This window comes from Nematostella vectensis, chromosome 7 (assembly GCF_932526225.1).
Source record: "Nematostella vectensis chromosome 7, jaNemVect1.1, whole genome shotgun sequence".
NCBI classification, from domain to species: domain Eukaryota; kingdom Metazoa; phylum Cnidaria; class Anthozoa; order Actiniaria; family Edwardsiidae; genus Nematostella; species Nematostella vectensis.
In genome coordinates, this window is record NC_064040.1 from 4,950,107 (window position 1) to 4,967,192 (window position 17,086).

At 44.7% G+C, this 17,086-nt stretch overlaps 1 protein-coding gene and 1 long non-coding RNA gene across 2 annotated transcripts; one reads left to right on the forward strand and one right to left on the reverse strand.

Annotated features, from left to right (window-relative positions):
* Positions 1–3,503: 3,503 nt before the first annotated feature.
* Positions 3,504–13,084, forward strand: LOC5501541 (ATP-binding cassette sub-family C member 4). The gene is made up of 7 exons (XM_032369856.2): positions 3,504–4,040; positions 7,177–7,398; positions 8,449–8,606; positions 8,822–10,083; positions 10,264–10,831; positions 11,146–11,282; positions 11,866–13,084. The coding sequence occupies exons 1-7, from the start codon at positions 3,540–3,542 to the stop codon at positions 12,768–12,770; spliced, it is 3,753 nt and encodes a 1,250-aa protein (XP_032225747.2). The 5' UTR covers positions 3,504–3,539; the 3' UTR covers positions 12,771–13,084.
* On the reverse strand, positions 11,653–16,841 carry LOC116608825. The gene is made up of 2 exons (XR_007312260.1): positions 16,588–16,841; positions 11,653–12,509 (listed from the first exon to the last, which is right to left on the reverse strand). It is a non-coding gene; the product is annotated as an uncharacterized LOC116608825 (long non-coding RNA).
* Between the last annotated feature and the right edge of the window lie 245 nt (positions 16,842–17,086).

The following is a 17,086-nucleotide window of genomic DNA, read 5'->3' on the forward strand; positions in this document are numbered from 1 at the left end:
GGGAGGGGGGTTGGGGAAGGTGTCGCGTTCCCAGGTTGTGTCTGGAGCTCGAATAAAAAAAAGGAAACAAAACAACCATGTACGAGAACTCAACTTGTATTCTTGTATTCCTTCGTACATATTTGACATATTTGTGGTGAGAACTAGGGGAATACGATATAGAAACTATTACACAAAAAAAGAAAACTACTCACGTTATTCTTCTCTTAATGGCTTAAAATTCCATACGATCCAATTCTTAGGGACCGAACATTTGATATTTGACGTGGAGGGCAAGGGACCGACCATTTGATATCTGACGGGGAGTGTAAGGGACCGACCATTTGATATATGACGGGAAGGGTAAGGGACCGACCATTTGATACCTGACGGGGAGGGTAAGGGACCGACCATTTGATATATGACGGAGAGGGTAAGGACCGACCATTTGATATTTGACGGGGAGGGTGAGAGACCGACCATTTGATATTTGACGGGAAGGGCAAGGGACCGACCATTTGATATCTGACAGGGAGGGTGAGAGACCGAACATTTGATATCTGACGGGGAGGGTAAGGGACCGACCATTTGGTATCTGACGTGGAGGGCGAGGGACCGAACATTTGATATATGACGGGAAGGGTAAGGGACCGACCATTTGATATCGGACGGGGAGGGTAAGGGACCGACCATTTGATATATGACGGAGAGGGTAAGGGACCGACCATTTGATACCTGACGGGGAGGGCGAGGGACCAACCATTTGATACCTGACGGGGAGGGCGAGGGACCGACCATTTGATACCTGACGGGGAGGGTAAGGGACCGAACATTTGATATTTGACGGGAAGGGTGAGGGACCGAACATTTGATATTTGACGGGAAGGGTAAGGGACCGACCATTTGACTTCTGTCGGGCAGGGTAAGGGACCGACCATTTGACATCTAACGGGGAGGGCGAGGGACCGACCATTCGATATTTGACGGAGAGGGTAAGGGACCGACCATTTGATATATGACGGGAAGGGTAAGGGACCGACCATTTGATATCGGACGGGGAGGGCAAGGGACCGACCATTTGATATCTGACAGGGAGGATAAGGGACCGACCATTTGATATCTGACAGGGAGGGTAAGGGACCGACCATTTGATATATGACGGGAAGGGTAAGGGACCGATCATTCGATATCGGACGGGGAGGGCGAGGGACCGACCATTTGATATATGACGGGAAGGGTAAGGGACCGATCATTCGATATCTGACGGGGAGGGCGAGGGACCGACCATTTGATATCTGACAGGGAGGGTAAGGGACCGACCATATGATATCTGACAGGGAGGGTAAGGGACCGACCATTTGATATATGACGGAGAGGGTAAGGGACCGACTATTTGATACATGACGGGGAGGGCGAGGGACCGACCATTTGATACCTGACGGGGAGGGCGAGGGACCGACCATTTGATACCTGACGGGGAGGGCAAGGGACCGACCATTTGATACCTGACGGGGAGGGCGAGGGACCGACCATTTGATAGCTGACGGAGAGGGCGAGGGACCGACCATTTGATATCTGATGGGGAGGGTAAGGGACCGACCATTTGATATCTGACAGGGAGGGTAAGGGACCGACCATTTGATACCTGACGGGGAGGGCAAGGGACCGACTATTTGATACATGACGGGGAGGGCGAGGGACCGACCATTTGATATCTGACAGGGAGGGTAAGGGACCGACCATTTGATATATGACGGGGAGGACGAGGGACCGACCATTTGATACCTGACGGGGAGGGCAAGGGACCGAACATTTGATATATGACGGGGAGGGTAAGGGACCGAACATTTGATATATGACGGGAAGGGTAAGGGACCGACCATTTGATATATGACGGGGAGGACGAGGGACCGACCATTTGATACCTGACGGGGAGGGTAAGGGACCGAACATTTGATATCTGACGGGAAGGGTAAGGGACCGAACATTTGATATCTGACGGGGAGGGTAAGGGACCGAACATTTGATATATGACGGGGAGGGTAAGGGACCGACCATTTGATACCTGACGGGGAGGACGAGGGACCGACCATTTGATACCTGACGGGGAGGGCAAGGGACCGAACATTTGATATATGACGGGGAGGGTAAGGGACCGAACATTTGATATCTGACGGGAAGGGTAAGGGACCGACCATTTGATATCTGACAGGGAGGGTAAGGGACCGAACATTTGATATATGACGGGGAGGACGAGGGACCGACCATTTGATATCTGACAGGGAGTGTAAGGGACCGACCATTTGATATATGACGGGGAGGGTAAGGGACCGAACATTTGATATATGACGGGGAGGGTAAGGGACCGAACATTTGATATCTGACGGGAAGGGTAAGGGACCGACCATTTGATATCTGACAGGGAGGGTAAGGGACCGACCATTTGATATCTGACGGGAAGGGTAAGGGACCGACCATTTGATATCTGACAGGGAGGGTAAGGGACCGAACATTTGATATCTGACAGGGAGGGTAAGGGACCGACCATTTGATATCTGACAGGGAGTGTAAGGGACCGACCATTTGATATATGACGGGGAGGGTAAGGGACCGAACATTTGATATATGACGGAGAGGGTAAGGGACCGACCATTTGATATATGACGGGGAGGACGAGGGACCGACCATTTGATACCTGACGGGGAGGGTAAGGGACCGAACATTTGATACCTGACGGGGAGGGTAAGGGACCGAACATTTGATATCTGACGGGGAGGGGACCGACTATTTGACTTCTGTCGGGGAGGGTAAGGGACCGACCATTTGACAACTGACGGGAAGGGTAAGGGATCGACTGTTGATAAGCGCTTCTAAGAAGAAGTCAACCACATTTCAACATCCCGTTTCGTCCGCCATCTTTCTTGTTTAACTCTGACGTGGATAACCGCCCAAGATTAGTTTTCCACAGTCCCGTACCGACGTAGCAAGTAGTGGCAATCCTCGGAAACCCAGGGGTATTTTTATGATTAAAAATTACCCTGTTGAGGTTTGTGATGCATGACATTTGAGTTACGGTTCTCTTTGTTTGATTGAAAAATACAAAATTAGCCCTTGAAAAACACAGGGAAACGGCGCACCTTTCTTATCTAGAAACAGAAGATACAAACTACCTTTTAGTATGGACGTGTATCCAGCTAATAAGAGGGTTCCACTGTTTAACGTTGATTATTTCAGTTTCAAGTACGATGAATAACTTATTCCATTCCATAGCTGAGTGAGCAAACCAAACAAGCGTATAAGACATAACCGCTACAAAGTCGCTCTTTTTCTTGAACAAAAATAGTATTAACTCTTTCCTCGCACCTTGAATACTCGCTCAAAGATCCATTCTGTTTATGGTTCAACTCTTAACCTGCTTGAATAGGTACTCTAAAGGTTTTCACGGGGGTTGCGCTGTATAATTGATAAGCCTTGCCTGCTTTAAGGTCACAAACTCAGTGAGCGTGTCATTATTATCATTAAAAAGCACACTACGCACTTACATACACAGTACATAGGAAATGGGCCCACTTTATTACTCGAACGGACTTGTCTCAAGACTGACGTTTTCCTGGTTGAATCCTCTCATAGCGCTTAACAAGAGACATCCCGTTGAAGCAAGCGACCTTCCTTGCTTCGATAACCCCGAGTATGAATGTGAGAATCTCACTGAAAAACTCGATCGTGAATGGAATCGAGAGAAAGAAGATGCTAAGCGTAATGCTGGAAAGCCAAGTATGTGGAAAGCATTATTTCTGATGTTTTCTTTTCAAGAATATGCAACTCTTTGTACGCTGATGCTGACCTACTCAGTGACAAAAACTGCTATTCCATACTTGCTGTATTGTGTGCTGAAGGAGCTTTCGGAGCCTGCCCCGCAGACAAATAATGCTCTACTTTTGGGAGCGATTTTGTGTCTCTATGCAGGTATAAAATCGACAAGTCTGACGTATATTGAATATCGCTCATCTCTTTTCGCTATGAGGGTGAGAACAGCTCTTTGTGGAGTCATTTTCAAAAAGGTAGGTGTATGGGGGAGAGTTATGGCAACGGGGTACTTTAACAGCCCGGGGAACGTGTCGAAGAAAAATGTCGATATAAGCATATTGAATGAAACAAACACGGGTTTGATCCCGCACTTGTAATCACATTCCTTAAAAACTCTACTGTGTCTAAAACTATTCGACGGATCCTTTATGGCACATGCCCACCAGACTGTATGCGATGTTTGAGACATTGTTTTTGATTCTTATGCAAATTTAAGTCAAAGTCGAAGAATCAATGCTTTCTATGCAGTTAGAAAACTTTTTCGTTACGGTTCTTAGCATTCGTGATCTTTTGTTTTAATGATAACATGTCATTATATTATGCAACGCTTCGCCCGCGCAAGTAATACCACACTAAAATTAATCACGCAACATTATTGAACATACACCTTTTGCTGTCATTACCAGGAAATGTACATTCATTTGCGGCAATATACGATCAATAACGCGAATATACATTAATTTTCGTCATAAAGCACTCATTTGCGTGAACACAAATTTCATTAGCGATATTTACATCGCCTGTAACATTCAATCGCAAAAATCGACAGTCATTCGCGACTTTCGTCATTCAAAGGCGAAAAATATACTTTCATCTGCGTTTTCATTCGACCATTAACAAAAAAAAGATAAACAATTAGGCGAATTGACAGTCAACTGCGTGCAACACATATTTATTAACATCTTTATAACAAAGAGTGAAATTCAATAGCATTTATAGACAGTCATTCATGCGAATATGATATACATTACTGGGTTTATACAAGCATTTGCGCGTTCTTTACATTCAATAACGAAAAATATATTTTCAATAACGGTGAGTCATGTTAAAGTTCTACATAGAGCATTTCGCTGCACTTTGCATTAGCCCTCGATCACCACTCCATTCAGACATCGTGGTAAATATGTTTGCATGAATCGGTACCACTGAGCGCATTTAGCAGGGGTTATAGTACCAGTATTGCGCTGCAAAGCTTGCAAAAGCAAACGCGTACGGAAAACTCCCAATGCAAGGCCTTGGTCTCTAGCCGCACCCCTATCTCCCATCTGGGCTTGTACTTCTGGCCTTGATGTCAGCTTTTATAGCCGCTTTAAGAGAGCTTATTGCCTGCTCCACACTGTTCAAAAAGGGGCTGTAGGGTGGTGGCATTTTCAGCTCTGTATTTGGCCCGGGTATGGCAGGGTTGCGATGTGGTGGCGCTCCATCGTAAATAAATATCACCATCTCGTCCGGGTCGAGGTTAAGTCTAGCCTGCGTAAGAAAGTCGCTGAACCGCTGTGCGTTCATGCCACCAATAATTGCCGAGTGGAATACAAGACCATTAATTGGTGATATTGCCATTGTTACGGTAATGTTCCTCCCACGCTACCCGCAGACCTGTCTATAGGCTCGCTTTCCTTGTCTCGCCCTCCCGTGACTTCTTGCGGTACATCTACATCTAGACCGAATGATGCACGACACCTCGGTTCATGAACCAGTTGCCGTAGTCTACTCTCTTCTGTAGAACGTCAGGTCTGTTCCTTTCCGCTGGGAGGGGCCTTGCCAGCTTTACACGGAACAACATGCCATCTAGCGTTCTCGCTACCGTGCGGTCGTGAATCCTTGGTTTCAAAGGCAGTCGCCTTCTTAGTTCTTGATTGATACGGCTGAGAGTAAGAAGGCAGTTGTCGTTAATGACATCGTTTAGGCAGTCTCTCATCTCGTCATCTACTCTTACGTTATTTCTTCCACCTCGTGGTCTTTCTTCAATTCTCCCTTCTCGTATGTATCTAGCAACGATACCACGGGCTGTGGAAGGGTTGACCCCCAATGTGTCCGCCACCAGGAGATAATCTTCCTCTTCATCTTCGAATGATCGTATAATTCGCTCGCGGTGCTCAAAGGGGATTCTATTTCTTGGAGGCATTGCAACGGTACTGAAAAATGGCACGAACTGTACAGTATCGCCGAACAGAAAAATCTGTACAATGTTGTCTACATTTATACCGTTATTTGTTTGGAAAGGGTTGCATAACCTTTTGTCAGAATGCGAAAGCTTATAAAATATCTAGTTTGGTAAAAGAAAAAACACTCAAATTATCTATTGTTTTATTGAAAAAAGATTTTTGGTTAATGAATGCAAAGAAGGTCTAAATGTTTGTATAATCGCACTAATTAATGTCATGTCCGTATAAATGGTTGTCTATAAATTCAATTGAATTCACTCTTTTTGTTAAAGATGTCAATAAACACTAATAAATATAAGTTAAATCCATATGACTGTCAATTCGCACATTTGTCTATAGATTTTTTGTTAATGATCGAATAAACACGCAGATTAAAGTACATTTTTCGCCTTCGAATGACGAAAGGCGCGAATGACTGTCGATCTTTGCGATTGAATGTTACTGGCGATGTAAATATCGCTAATGAAATTTGTGTTCACGCAAATGAGCGCTTTATGACGAAAATGAATGTATATTCGCGTTATTGATCGTAAATTGCCGCAATTGAATGTAGATTTCCTGGTAATGAACAGCAAAAGGTGTAGTTGTAATCGGGAACTTGATTCTTTCTTTCTCAACTACATGCGCTTGCATCAACACACAATATATATCCTGACAATTATCTTCAAGATATCGATTAAATAAAGACCACAAATCATTTCATAAAAACTATTGTTTTATGCTTTAAGATTACGTAACTACTAAGACTACATTATTTATCTATTGTATAGTACGCAGCTGCTTTGTCTTCTATTATCTTTGCTCTACAAAGGAGTTCTTTTGTCTCTATTCTTCTCGTTCTTTGTAACGAGGTGCGGATATTGTTCATTTGCCCAATCAAATCGCAGCTTGTAAGAGCTGCGTACTGACCCTTACCCCATCTATCAGTCAAGGGGTGTTAATTTATATGCTTACTATCAAAATTCAGAATGTCTCCCCTTTTTCCACATTTGACATTTAATAAAATGTGAAGTGGTACCATGTTTTACACTTATACAAATTAACCTACTAGTGTGATATGACTAAAACTGTGACCCCCTCACAAACATGGCTGTCTTAGTCAATACCCCTGCCTTCTTCTTGGATTACAAAATGGCGGAATAACCCTACACTTTATTACCAATAGGTGATATCCCTGAGTTGTCGTGATACATCCGCCTTAGCTTCCGGTCACGTGACCAACCTGTTCGCCACGGACGCGGAGTCATTTCAAGTGGGCCTAGAGGCTTGTCCCTCCTTCATGATGGCCCCACTCACCTTTACATCGTGTGCGGTCGTCATGGTGTGGCTAGCGGGATGGCCGGCCATGGCTGGACTTTCTGTGTCCATAGCTTATGTCGTGGCACAAGTATGGGTTTGAAAAAAAAAATGCAATCTTTCCCTGGTTATGAGGTCCCTAATCTTATGCGAACAAAGATACACAATATCACTTATCGCGTTCAGATTGAAAATGCCTTATTACAAAATGGAAGGCAAAGAGGGAGCGGACCAGGACAAAGGGGGGAGCGAGGAGCTAGGATAAAAAGAAAGGAGATAAGGACATAGGGAAAGGGTATCAGGACGATGTAGGGGATCAGAAAATAGAAGGAGGGGCCAGTATATGGAGGTAGGGGATCAGGGCATAGAAGAAGTGCATCAGGACATAGAGGGAGGGGCTCAGGACATAGAAGTAGGGCAGCAGGACATAGAGGGAGGGGATCAGTACATGGAGGGAGAGGATCACGACATAGAGGGAGGGAGCAGGACATAGAGGGAGGGGACCAGGACATAGAGGGAGAGGACCAGGACATAGAGGGGGGGATCAGGACATAGAGGGAGGGGAGCAGGACATAGGGGGAGGGGACCAGGACATAGAGGGAAGGGATCAGGACATAGAGGGGGAGGGCCAGGACATAGAGGGAGGGGATAAGGACATAGGGGGAGTGGACCAGGACATAGAGGGAGGGGACCAGGACATAGAGGGAGGGGACCAGGACATAGAGGGAGGGGACCAGGACATAGATGGAGGGGACCAAGGCATAGAGGAAGGCGGTCAGGACATAGAGGGAGGAGATCGGGACATAGAGGGAGAGGATCAGGACATAGAGGGAGGAGATCGGGACATAACGGGAGGGGATCAGGACAAAGAGGGGATCAGGACATAGACGGAGGGGATCAGGACATAGACGGAGAGTATCAGGACATAGAAGGAGGGGACCAGGACAAAGAGGGAGGGGAACAGGAGATAGAGGGAGAGGATCAGGACATAGAGGGAGGGGATCAGGACATAGAAGGAGTGGATCAGGATATAGTGGAAGAAGGGTGGGCAGGGGATAACAACATAGAGGGAGGAACGCAGGACGCTATATCACAGTCACTACTCATTGCATTTATGAACTACCTGCCTGGTCATTTTCAGGTGTTAGGTGTAAAGCCGTGCAAGTACTTAAGGGGGAAGACGTTGAAGGTGATAGACAAGCGCATTACACTTATCAGCCAGATAATCCACGGTATTCGCTCCATCAAAATGCACGCCTGGGAAACGCCTTACTACCAGGCCGTCCAGAGATTACGAAGGTTAGATTACATCGGGCAGACAGACGACGGAGGGGAGGGGAGACGGGAGAGCGCCCACACTGACATCTGGACAGACAGCAGAGTATCTCTTACATCTGTTGGACAGACGTATATTTTGGTTATATAGATAAAAAATACGGACAGACAAAAGTTTTACTTCGCGGCTGTTTCTTATACCACAAGACCTTACCATATGGCCCTCGATTTCTTTGCAGGATGGAGAAGAACGTATATATAAAGAAGTTCATGATAACTTCATTCTTCGAATCACTGTACCAGAATACTCTTCCTATATTCAGTGCTACCCTCTGCTACGTCTTCACCAATCGACCTCTAGATCAAGCGATATTCTTTACGCTTTTCGCGTACTTTTTAGAGATTAGAATACTGGTTGCCTGGCATTTCACTAGGGGATCGCAACTTTTAACGGATTGCGCTGTCTCCTTGAAAAGAATTCAGGACTTTCTAACTGAGGTCGACAAGCAAAGAGATCTTGAGCAAAGCTTAGATGGTGAAGGGAGTTCCAGTAGAGAGAGACTTCTATCAGAGCAGAATTCAAGCGATTGCCGTATCCAAATATCAACCAATGATCATCAGCGATCATCAGAAATTGATAGAGGATGTCTACCCGAAGAATCAACTTCTCGGAAAACTGAATCCGGCGATTGCATCCTTGGCAAAATAAACCTTGACCTGTCCGGGAATCGTCTGGCTCTAGTGATAGGCCCTGTTGGCTCTGGCAAATCAACGCTTCTCTCTGCCATCTGCTGCGCAAGCTCTAGTTACAAAGGCAAAATAAAAACAAATGGGTCTATTGCTTACGTTTCACAAGAACCTTGGATATTCCAAGGGACCGTTCGAGAGAACATCATGTTCAATTCATTTTACGATGCTGAGAGGTACCAGAAAGTAGTCGAAGCCTGTGATCTAAAGGATGATTTCAAGGCGTTTCCGAATGGCGACCTCTCTGAAATTGGCGAGCGCGGTATTGCTATGAGTGGTGGTCAGCGGGCTCGTGTTAGTTTAGCACGCGCCGTGTACCTAGACGCGGATATCTATTTACTAGATGACCCTTTAAGTGCGGTCGACTTCAAAGTAGCCAAACACATTTTCGAGAAATGCATTTGTGGAATCCTAAAAAGAAAACTGCGCGTCTTAGTCACTCATCATTTGCAGTACAAAGAAATGGCCGACGAGGTCGTCCTCCTGGAAAATGGGAGCATGGTGGCTTGCAGCGGCTACAAGGAATTTACGGAGGAATACTTGAGTAGGATGACAAAAAATACGGGCAGCGCCAAGGAGATGGCACTTCTGTTAAAAGATGACAGCTCGGTGACGCAAGGCAAAGGTTTGCTGAGTGTGGTGGAAGAAAGAGATGTGGGAGCCGTCTCGCTTAGGACATACTGGGAATACCTGCGCGCTGGTCTGCCTGTAGTGGCCATCGCGTTACTGGGGCTTGCGGCGGTCGTTACTCCAGGTACGAAATCATCGTCATCATAAACGTTAATAGATAAATACTCAACATTACTAAGCACTAATTTCATTAGCATGATCAAGGCTCTGATTGTTACTGTCACATCATTACCACTTCATCTGTTATCATCTTAATCACCGTGTTCCAATGGTTTTATTATTTCATAAATTATTATTTCCGCAGTTCTTGAAGCCTCTCCCAGTTGGATCCTTGCAAAGTGGGACAGACTGACATGGGCAAACGCCGACCATCGTGGCATCATCGTCGCTTACATATCCCTGACATTCGCCGCTAACCTGCTTCGGTATCTCTTCTCTTTTCTTGTCTACGTCACTGCTTTACAATGTAACACAAGGCTACACAACAAGATGGCCCAATCGCTGATCCACGCTCCTGTCTCGTTCTTTGACACAAATCCAGTCGGGCGGATCTTGAATCGCTTCTCTGCCGACATCGTAGAGATTGACAATATCCTTCCTCCAAATTTGGTATACACGCTCATCGTGTGTGACTTATTTGTGTCGTTGATTATCCCTACGCTTGCCAGCTATTGGCTGCTAGTTTCAGTCATCCTGCCGGTAGTAATGCTCGTATGGTACGGGAAGGCATTTGTCCGTATTACCCGAGAAGTGACTAGACTGCAAGCGCTCGCCCGGTCAGCGGTGTTTTCACACATCTCAAGCACCGTCGAGGGTCTGACCACAATCCGTTTACACGACGCAAGAGATGAATTCATCAAGAAGAATCACAGGTTCGTATGAAGCCTTCTTGTGTATCAGGGAGTACTCCACATATGTATCGAGTCTTGTACCGCTTATGTATCGAGTCTTGTACCGCTTATGTATCGAGTCTTGTACCGCTTATGTATCGAGTCTTGTACCGCTTATGTATCGAGTCTTGTTTAGACTTAAAGAGACACAGTCTTTTCTTTTTTGTTAACCTTTGAATTGTTTGCAGATACAATTACGAAATAACCACCCCAAATCATATTTTCAGCAAATTGTATTTTTTAACCCCTACCCCTAAATACTTTCAAGATTGCATAATATCTTTTAAAATTTGCAGCTACCAAGATTGCCGGAATCGCGCAACCTTCTTGGTGTTTTCTTCCATGGCCTGGCTGAAGATAAGAGCTGATTTGATATCAACAGCGGTGCTTACTATTACCAGCGTTGTTACAATACTGCTATCCTCGTCTGTCGGTGAGTAATTGAGTAACTGATGGATTGATTAGTATATTTATTGACGGATAATCCATCGATTGATTGATTGATCAGTTACAGTGTGTAAGTAGTATAGTAGTGCTAATTTAGACCATTTTTCTGTCACCTTTGTGCTGGGACCTTGCGTCAGTATCACGCGGGATATCTGCTCTGCATCTGCTCGAGAATTCCTCAAACAAACACCGAGATTTTCAAAACTCAATAAAGGCACAAAAATGATGTTTTATTTCTTTTATAAAATTATTTCTAATCCTTCGCAAAAGAAAAAGAAACTTCACAACAGCGCGCGCTAATGTCGTCATTCCATTGCACGTCAGCTCGCGGGCAGAAAACAATTTGAAAAACTGGCTTGAAATTCCAAGCAATATTTACTTCATCGTTTGGTTTTTCATCTATTTGGACATATTTTGCAATTTACTATCTACCTGGGACACATTTTTCTCCCGAAGAATAATATTTTTAGTGTTAAAAGGTTAAAGCTCGTTCGCCATAAATATGCGCCCCTTCTGCCGCCGCCACTGATCCTATAAGAACACGCATTCATACTATTCATTATTGACAGGTTTTATTGGATTGGCCATCACTTATTCCATGATGCTCGTGATAGATACCGCGTTTGTTATACAGTCCGCTGGCTTCCTTCAAGACGCAATGACATCAGTCCAGCGGGTAATGGAGTACTGCAGGCTCAGCCCGGAACCGGCCTATCAGATCACAAAAACACCACCATGTGGCTGGCCTCGACATGGAGCGGTGTCATTCAGTTACGTGTCTCTCCGATACTACAGCGATGGACCCCAAGTCCTGAAGGGCGTGACGTTCAGCATTGAGCCTCAGCAAAAAATCGGCATCGCTGGAAGGACTGGGGCCGGCAAGTCATCTATTGTGGCCTCGCTAATGCGCATGCCCGAGGCCTCATCCGGGATACACATAGATGATGTTGATATACGCGGGCTCAACCTGCAGTCTACAAGACAGGTTGTCTCCGTGATTCAGCAAAACCCGACGTTGCTGAGTGGAACTATCAGGAGTAATCTTGACCCGCTCGACATGTACACGGACGACGAGATCTGGAGCGCTCTAAGCGACGTCAACCTCTCGCCAGTGATGGACAAGTGGGGCTATGACCTCGAACATCGCATTGAAGAGGGTGGGGTTAATTTGAGTGTAGGGGAACGGCAGCTGTTTTCACTGGCAAGAGCACTGCTGCAAAAGAACAAGATCATCGTCATGGACGAGGCGACGGCTAATGTGGACCCAAAGACGGATAAAATGATCCAGACCACCATCCGAGACAAGTTCAAGGACTGCACCGTGCTCATCATTGCTCACCGACTCAGCACCATCATGGACTGTGACCGCATCATGGTGCTACACAATGGACAAGTGGTGGAGATGGACACCCCTGAGGCACTGATGGGAAACGCCGACAGCTGGCTAGCACAACTATGGCAACATTCACACTAATCGGGTAGCCAGTGGTCATAACGAACAGTGGGATGATAAGAGATTTGCTGAACTATCTTGTCGTTTTGCTAGAGCATATCAAGAAAATTTTGCCAAAAGTTGTCGTTTTTGCCAAACGTGCTCATTTCCATATAAGGAAACTAATATATCCCTTATTTGAAAAACCTGTATGATTCTTGTCATTTTTAAGGTTACCGTCGTACTGCAGGTGCTCCGTAAACTTTATGACTTGTATTCAGAAAGAAAAAACAGTTACTGTGACTATGTTTAGTCAGTTAAGAAGGTCTCTGAAAATAAACTAAGATTCCTCGGTACCAGACCCCCAAAACACCACGATTTCTGCATATGAAACCAAATGGCCCAGGGGGGGGGATTCTTTAGGGTAAAAGTGATAGGGATGTTCGTCGGGAAATTCGAAAAATAACCCTAACAATACCGGTACACCAAAAATTGCTACCCTAAAAAGTACCCCAGAAGAACTAAAAAATACAAATTCTAAGAGAAAAGCTTATTTTTTCTATGATACTGAGACCCGATTTTGACCCCTAAAAAATACGACGAGCATCCCTATCAGGTCGACATGGGAAGACCCCCCACCAGTGTTCAATGGTTTTTGCCAACTAGTAGCACAGGTCTCCCAGGCTCTGAGCGAGTGCGGGTGAAAGGCTGGATAATTACTGTTATAAATTCATTAGAACAGGTGACTTTAATTTTCACATTGATGACCCTGCTGACGCTGATGCTGTCAGACTGTTGGATATGCTCGATGCAGCTGGATTCGAACAAATGGTAGTAGGTCCTACGTACAGAAAAGACCACACCCTTGACCTAGTTGTTGTGTGGGACAGCGACTTGTCAGTGCGCGGAAGTCCTGAAATCATTGCATTCCATAACTCTGTATCTGACCATAGTGCCATTATTTGTGATGTTGAGATGCCAAAGCCATGTGCCTCCAAGAAAATACTGTATCGGCGTCCGTTACGGAAAATTAACTTGGACTCTTGGTGCAATGACATCAGGGATTCCGCCATCTACAGTTCTGCTTCGAGTGATGACTCTGACTGCAACGTCTTATGTGACCAGTATAGCACTGTGCTGCACCACTTCATCGATAAACATGCTCCTGTTCGCACTTTTTCAGTTACACTGCGGCCCTATTCACCTTGGTATGATGATAGTCTTAGGTTATTGAAAAGACAGAAACGCAAAGCAGAACGGAGATACGTTTCATCGAGATTAGAAATCCACCGCTAGATGAACAAAGAGAAGAGTAGAGCTTACAGCACTGCACTGAATGTAGCTAAGCGGAACTTCTACAAGGATCAAATATCTGGTTCCTTTTCAGGGTGAAGCCGGTTCCGTTGCTACCATCATATGAATCACCTCAAGCTCTTGCAGAAGATTTCATCTCATTTTTCACTACCAAGATTCAGCATCTAAAGGACAACCTACGCTCATCGCCCCTGTTAACGATGGAGATGTCAGTGATGCCAGCTCAGCCACAATGTGTGGCGTCATTCCCTGAGTTCTCTGCTGTATCAGTGAGTTATATACGTGAACTTTTACAACAATCCAAGCCTAAATCGTGCATATTAGATCCTGTGCCGACAAGTGTACTAAAACAATCCATTGACGCTATTGCCCCGGCCATCACTACCATTGTCAATGCATCTTTGTCATCTGGTGTTTTCCCTACCTCTCTCGATTGTGGAGTGATCAACCCTTCCATCAACAAGCAGAGTCTTGACCGCGAGGCATATCCAAGCTACCGACCGATTACAAACGTTGCCTTCCTACCAAAAACACTTGAACGTCTCGCTGCTAACCAGACGATGAACTATCTCATCCCCAACGGCTTACTGGCTAAATTACAATCTGCTTATCGCCCCTTCCACAGCACAGAGACTGCTCTTCTTCGCGTCTTTAATGACATTCTGACCGCTATTGACTGCCAACAGGAAGTAGTATTTGTTCTCCTTGACCTGTCGGCTGCGTTTGACACTATAGAACATTCGTCTCTGTTGTCGCGTCTGCAACATCGTTATGGAATTAATGAGATGGCACTACAGTGGTTCAAATCATATCTCACTGGCAATACTCAACAAGTCCCTATAGACGGTGTTCTATCCTCCAGCCAACCACTGCGTTATGGCGTTCCTCAAGGTTCTGTACTCGGCCCGTTGTTGTTCTCTTTGTTTTTCGCGCCTATCGAAGATGTTGTTTGTGCACATGGTCTTGGTGCGATGATTTATGCTGATGACACGCAGTTATATGTGTCCATTCGCCCGTCTGAAGATCGGTCTTCAGTTCTATCAAGGCTTGAAGTCTGTGTCAAGGATATCCTCATCTGGTGTACGTCCAATGGCCTCGCTTGTAACCCCGATAAAACGGAAATTGTACATATCTCATCTCGATTCACGTCAACCAACATAATTTCTGAAATCAACGTTAATGGACATTTCATCAAACCAACCCAGGCAGCACTCGACCTCGAAGTGATCATCGATTCGAGTTTATCTATGACAAAACATGTCAACAGCATCTGCAAATCAGCCTACAATTCTATAAGGAACATTGGCAGAATCCGGAAATACCTTGACCGAAATAACTATGAGCAGCTCGTTCATGCTTTCATAACATCAAAACTAGATGCCTGTAATAATCCTCTGTCTGGACTCCAAGAAAAAAAAATCGCCAAACTACAGCGTGTTCAGAATTCTGCCGCAAGACTAATCGTTGGTGCTAAGAAGAGGGACGCTATTACACCCATTCTCAAGGAACTACACTGGCTACCTGTCGCTACTAGAATAGACTTCAAAATTCTTATCATCACACATAAAGCTCTCCACAACCAGGCTCCTGAATACATCACTGAACTCTTAACACCGTATACGCCATGTCGATCCCTTAGATCAGCTAAAAAGAACCTTCTCGTCATTCCTAAATCACGAACAAAAACTTACGGGGACAGATCTTTTTCAAACTTTGCAGCTAAATTATGGAACTCCCTCCCCCTACACATTAGAAACACCGACTGTCTCAGCAAATTTAAATAGTCTTTAAAGATGTACTTATTTTGTAGGTACTACAACAATTGATTAGTTTTTAAACATTAGAGCATTATCATAAGTATTAGTATTAAGATATATATATACATCCCCTGATGAGTGGGCAACCACGAAACAGACCTGTAGGGAAACCTATGTAGTTTGTATTTTTCTCAAACCAACACTATACATCAGTTATATATGTGTAAGATAGAGTTTTAGCGAAATTATTGAGTAGAATAGAGTAGGATGTTTGTAAAGCATTGAGATTTTTATGATGCTATATTAAATTATTATATTATATTATAATGGCTTCCTGTGGTGAGCTTTTAACGGCTTTTCATAAGTATTCAAAATATCGCTTCTAAACTGTAATTTTTTAACTTTCAAATGTTAAAATATCCAAATAAAGGTGCTTAGATACTTAATGAACATCTGTGAAGTGATTATTTTCGAGATTGTAGGACACCGAAATCTAGCGTTCGCAAATCACATTAAACGGCCCTAAACTCGAAAGTAGTCACTTCACAGATGTTCATTAAGTATCTAAGCATCTTTTTTGAGATATTTCATCATCAAGTTAAAAAATTACAGTTTAGAAGCGATATTTTGAATACATATGAAAAGAAGTTAAAAGCTTACCACAAGAAGCCCATCGTCCAGCCTTTCACCCGTACTCGCTCAGAGCCTGGGAGGCCTGTGCTAGTAGCTGGCGAGTCAGGTCTTTTGCCACCTTTACGACCTCGAGATGCGTACATTATAATCCTTACAGGATATGTTTATCATATACCATCGATCTTTTCCCAATTTAGGGGGTTGATAAGCGCTGCTAAGAAAAAGTGAACCACATTTCAACATCCCGTTTCGTCCGCCATTTTGTTTCAACTTGGGCATGGGTAACCGCGCCAGATTAGTTCAACACAGTAGTCCCGTACTGACGTAGGAAGTAGTCAACCCTCGGAAACCCAGGGGTATTTTCATATGATGCCCTGATGTGGTTTGTGATGTATGACGTTTGAGTTACGGTTCTTTTTGTTCAATTGAAAGACTCAAAATTAGCCTCGGAAAAACGGCACCTTTCTTCTCTAGAAACAGAAGGTAAAAAAAACTTCCTTTTACGAATTATTAACCCGTACTGCTATTATGCACAAGTCGATCGATCACCGGGGCCATGTATCGGGGGTTTGAACAGCGTCACAGGCCCCGGTAGCCGGGAAAGTAACGAGCATTTAACACCACATGAATGCTTTCCCCGCTATATCCCGGAGA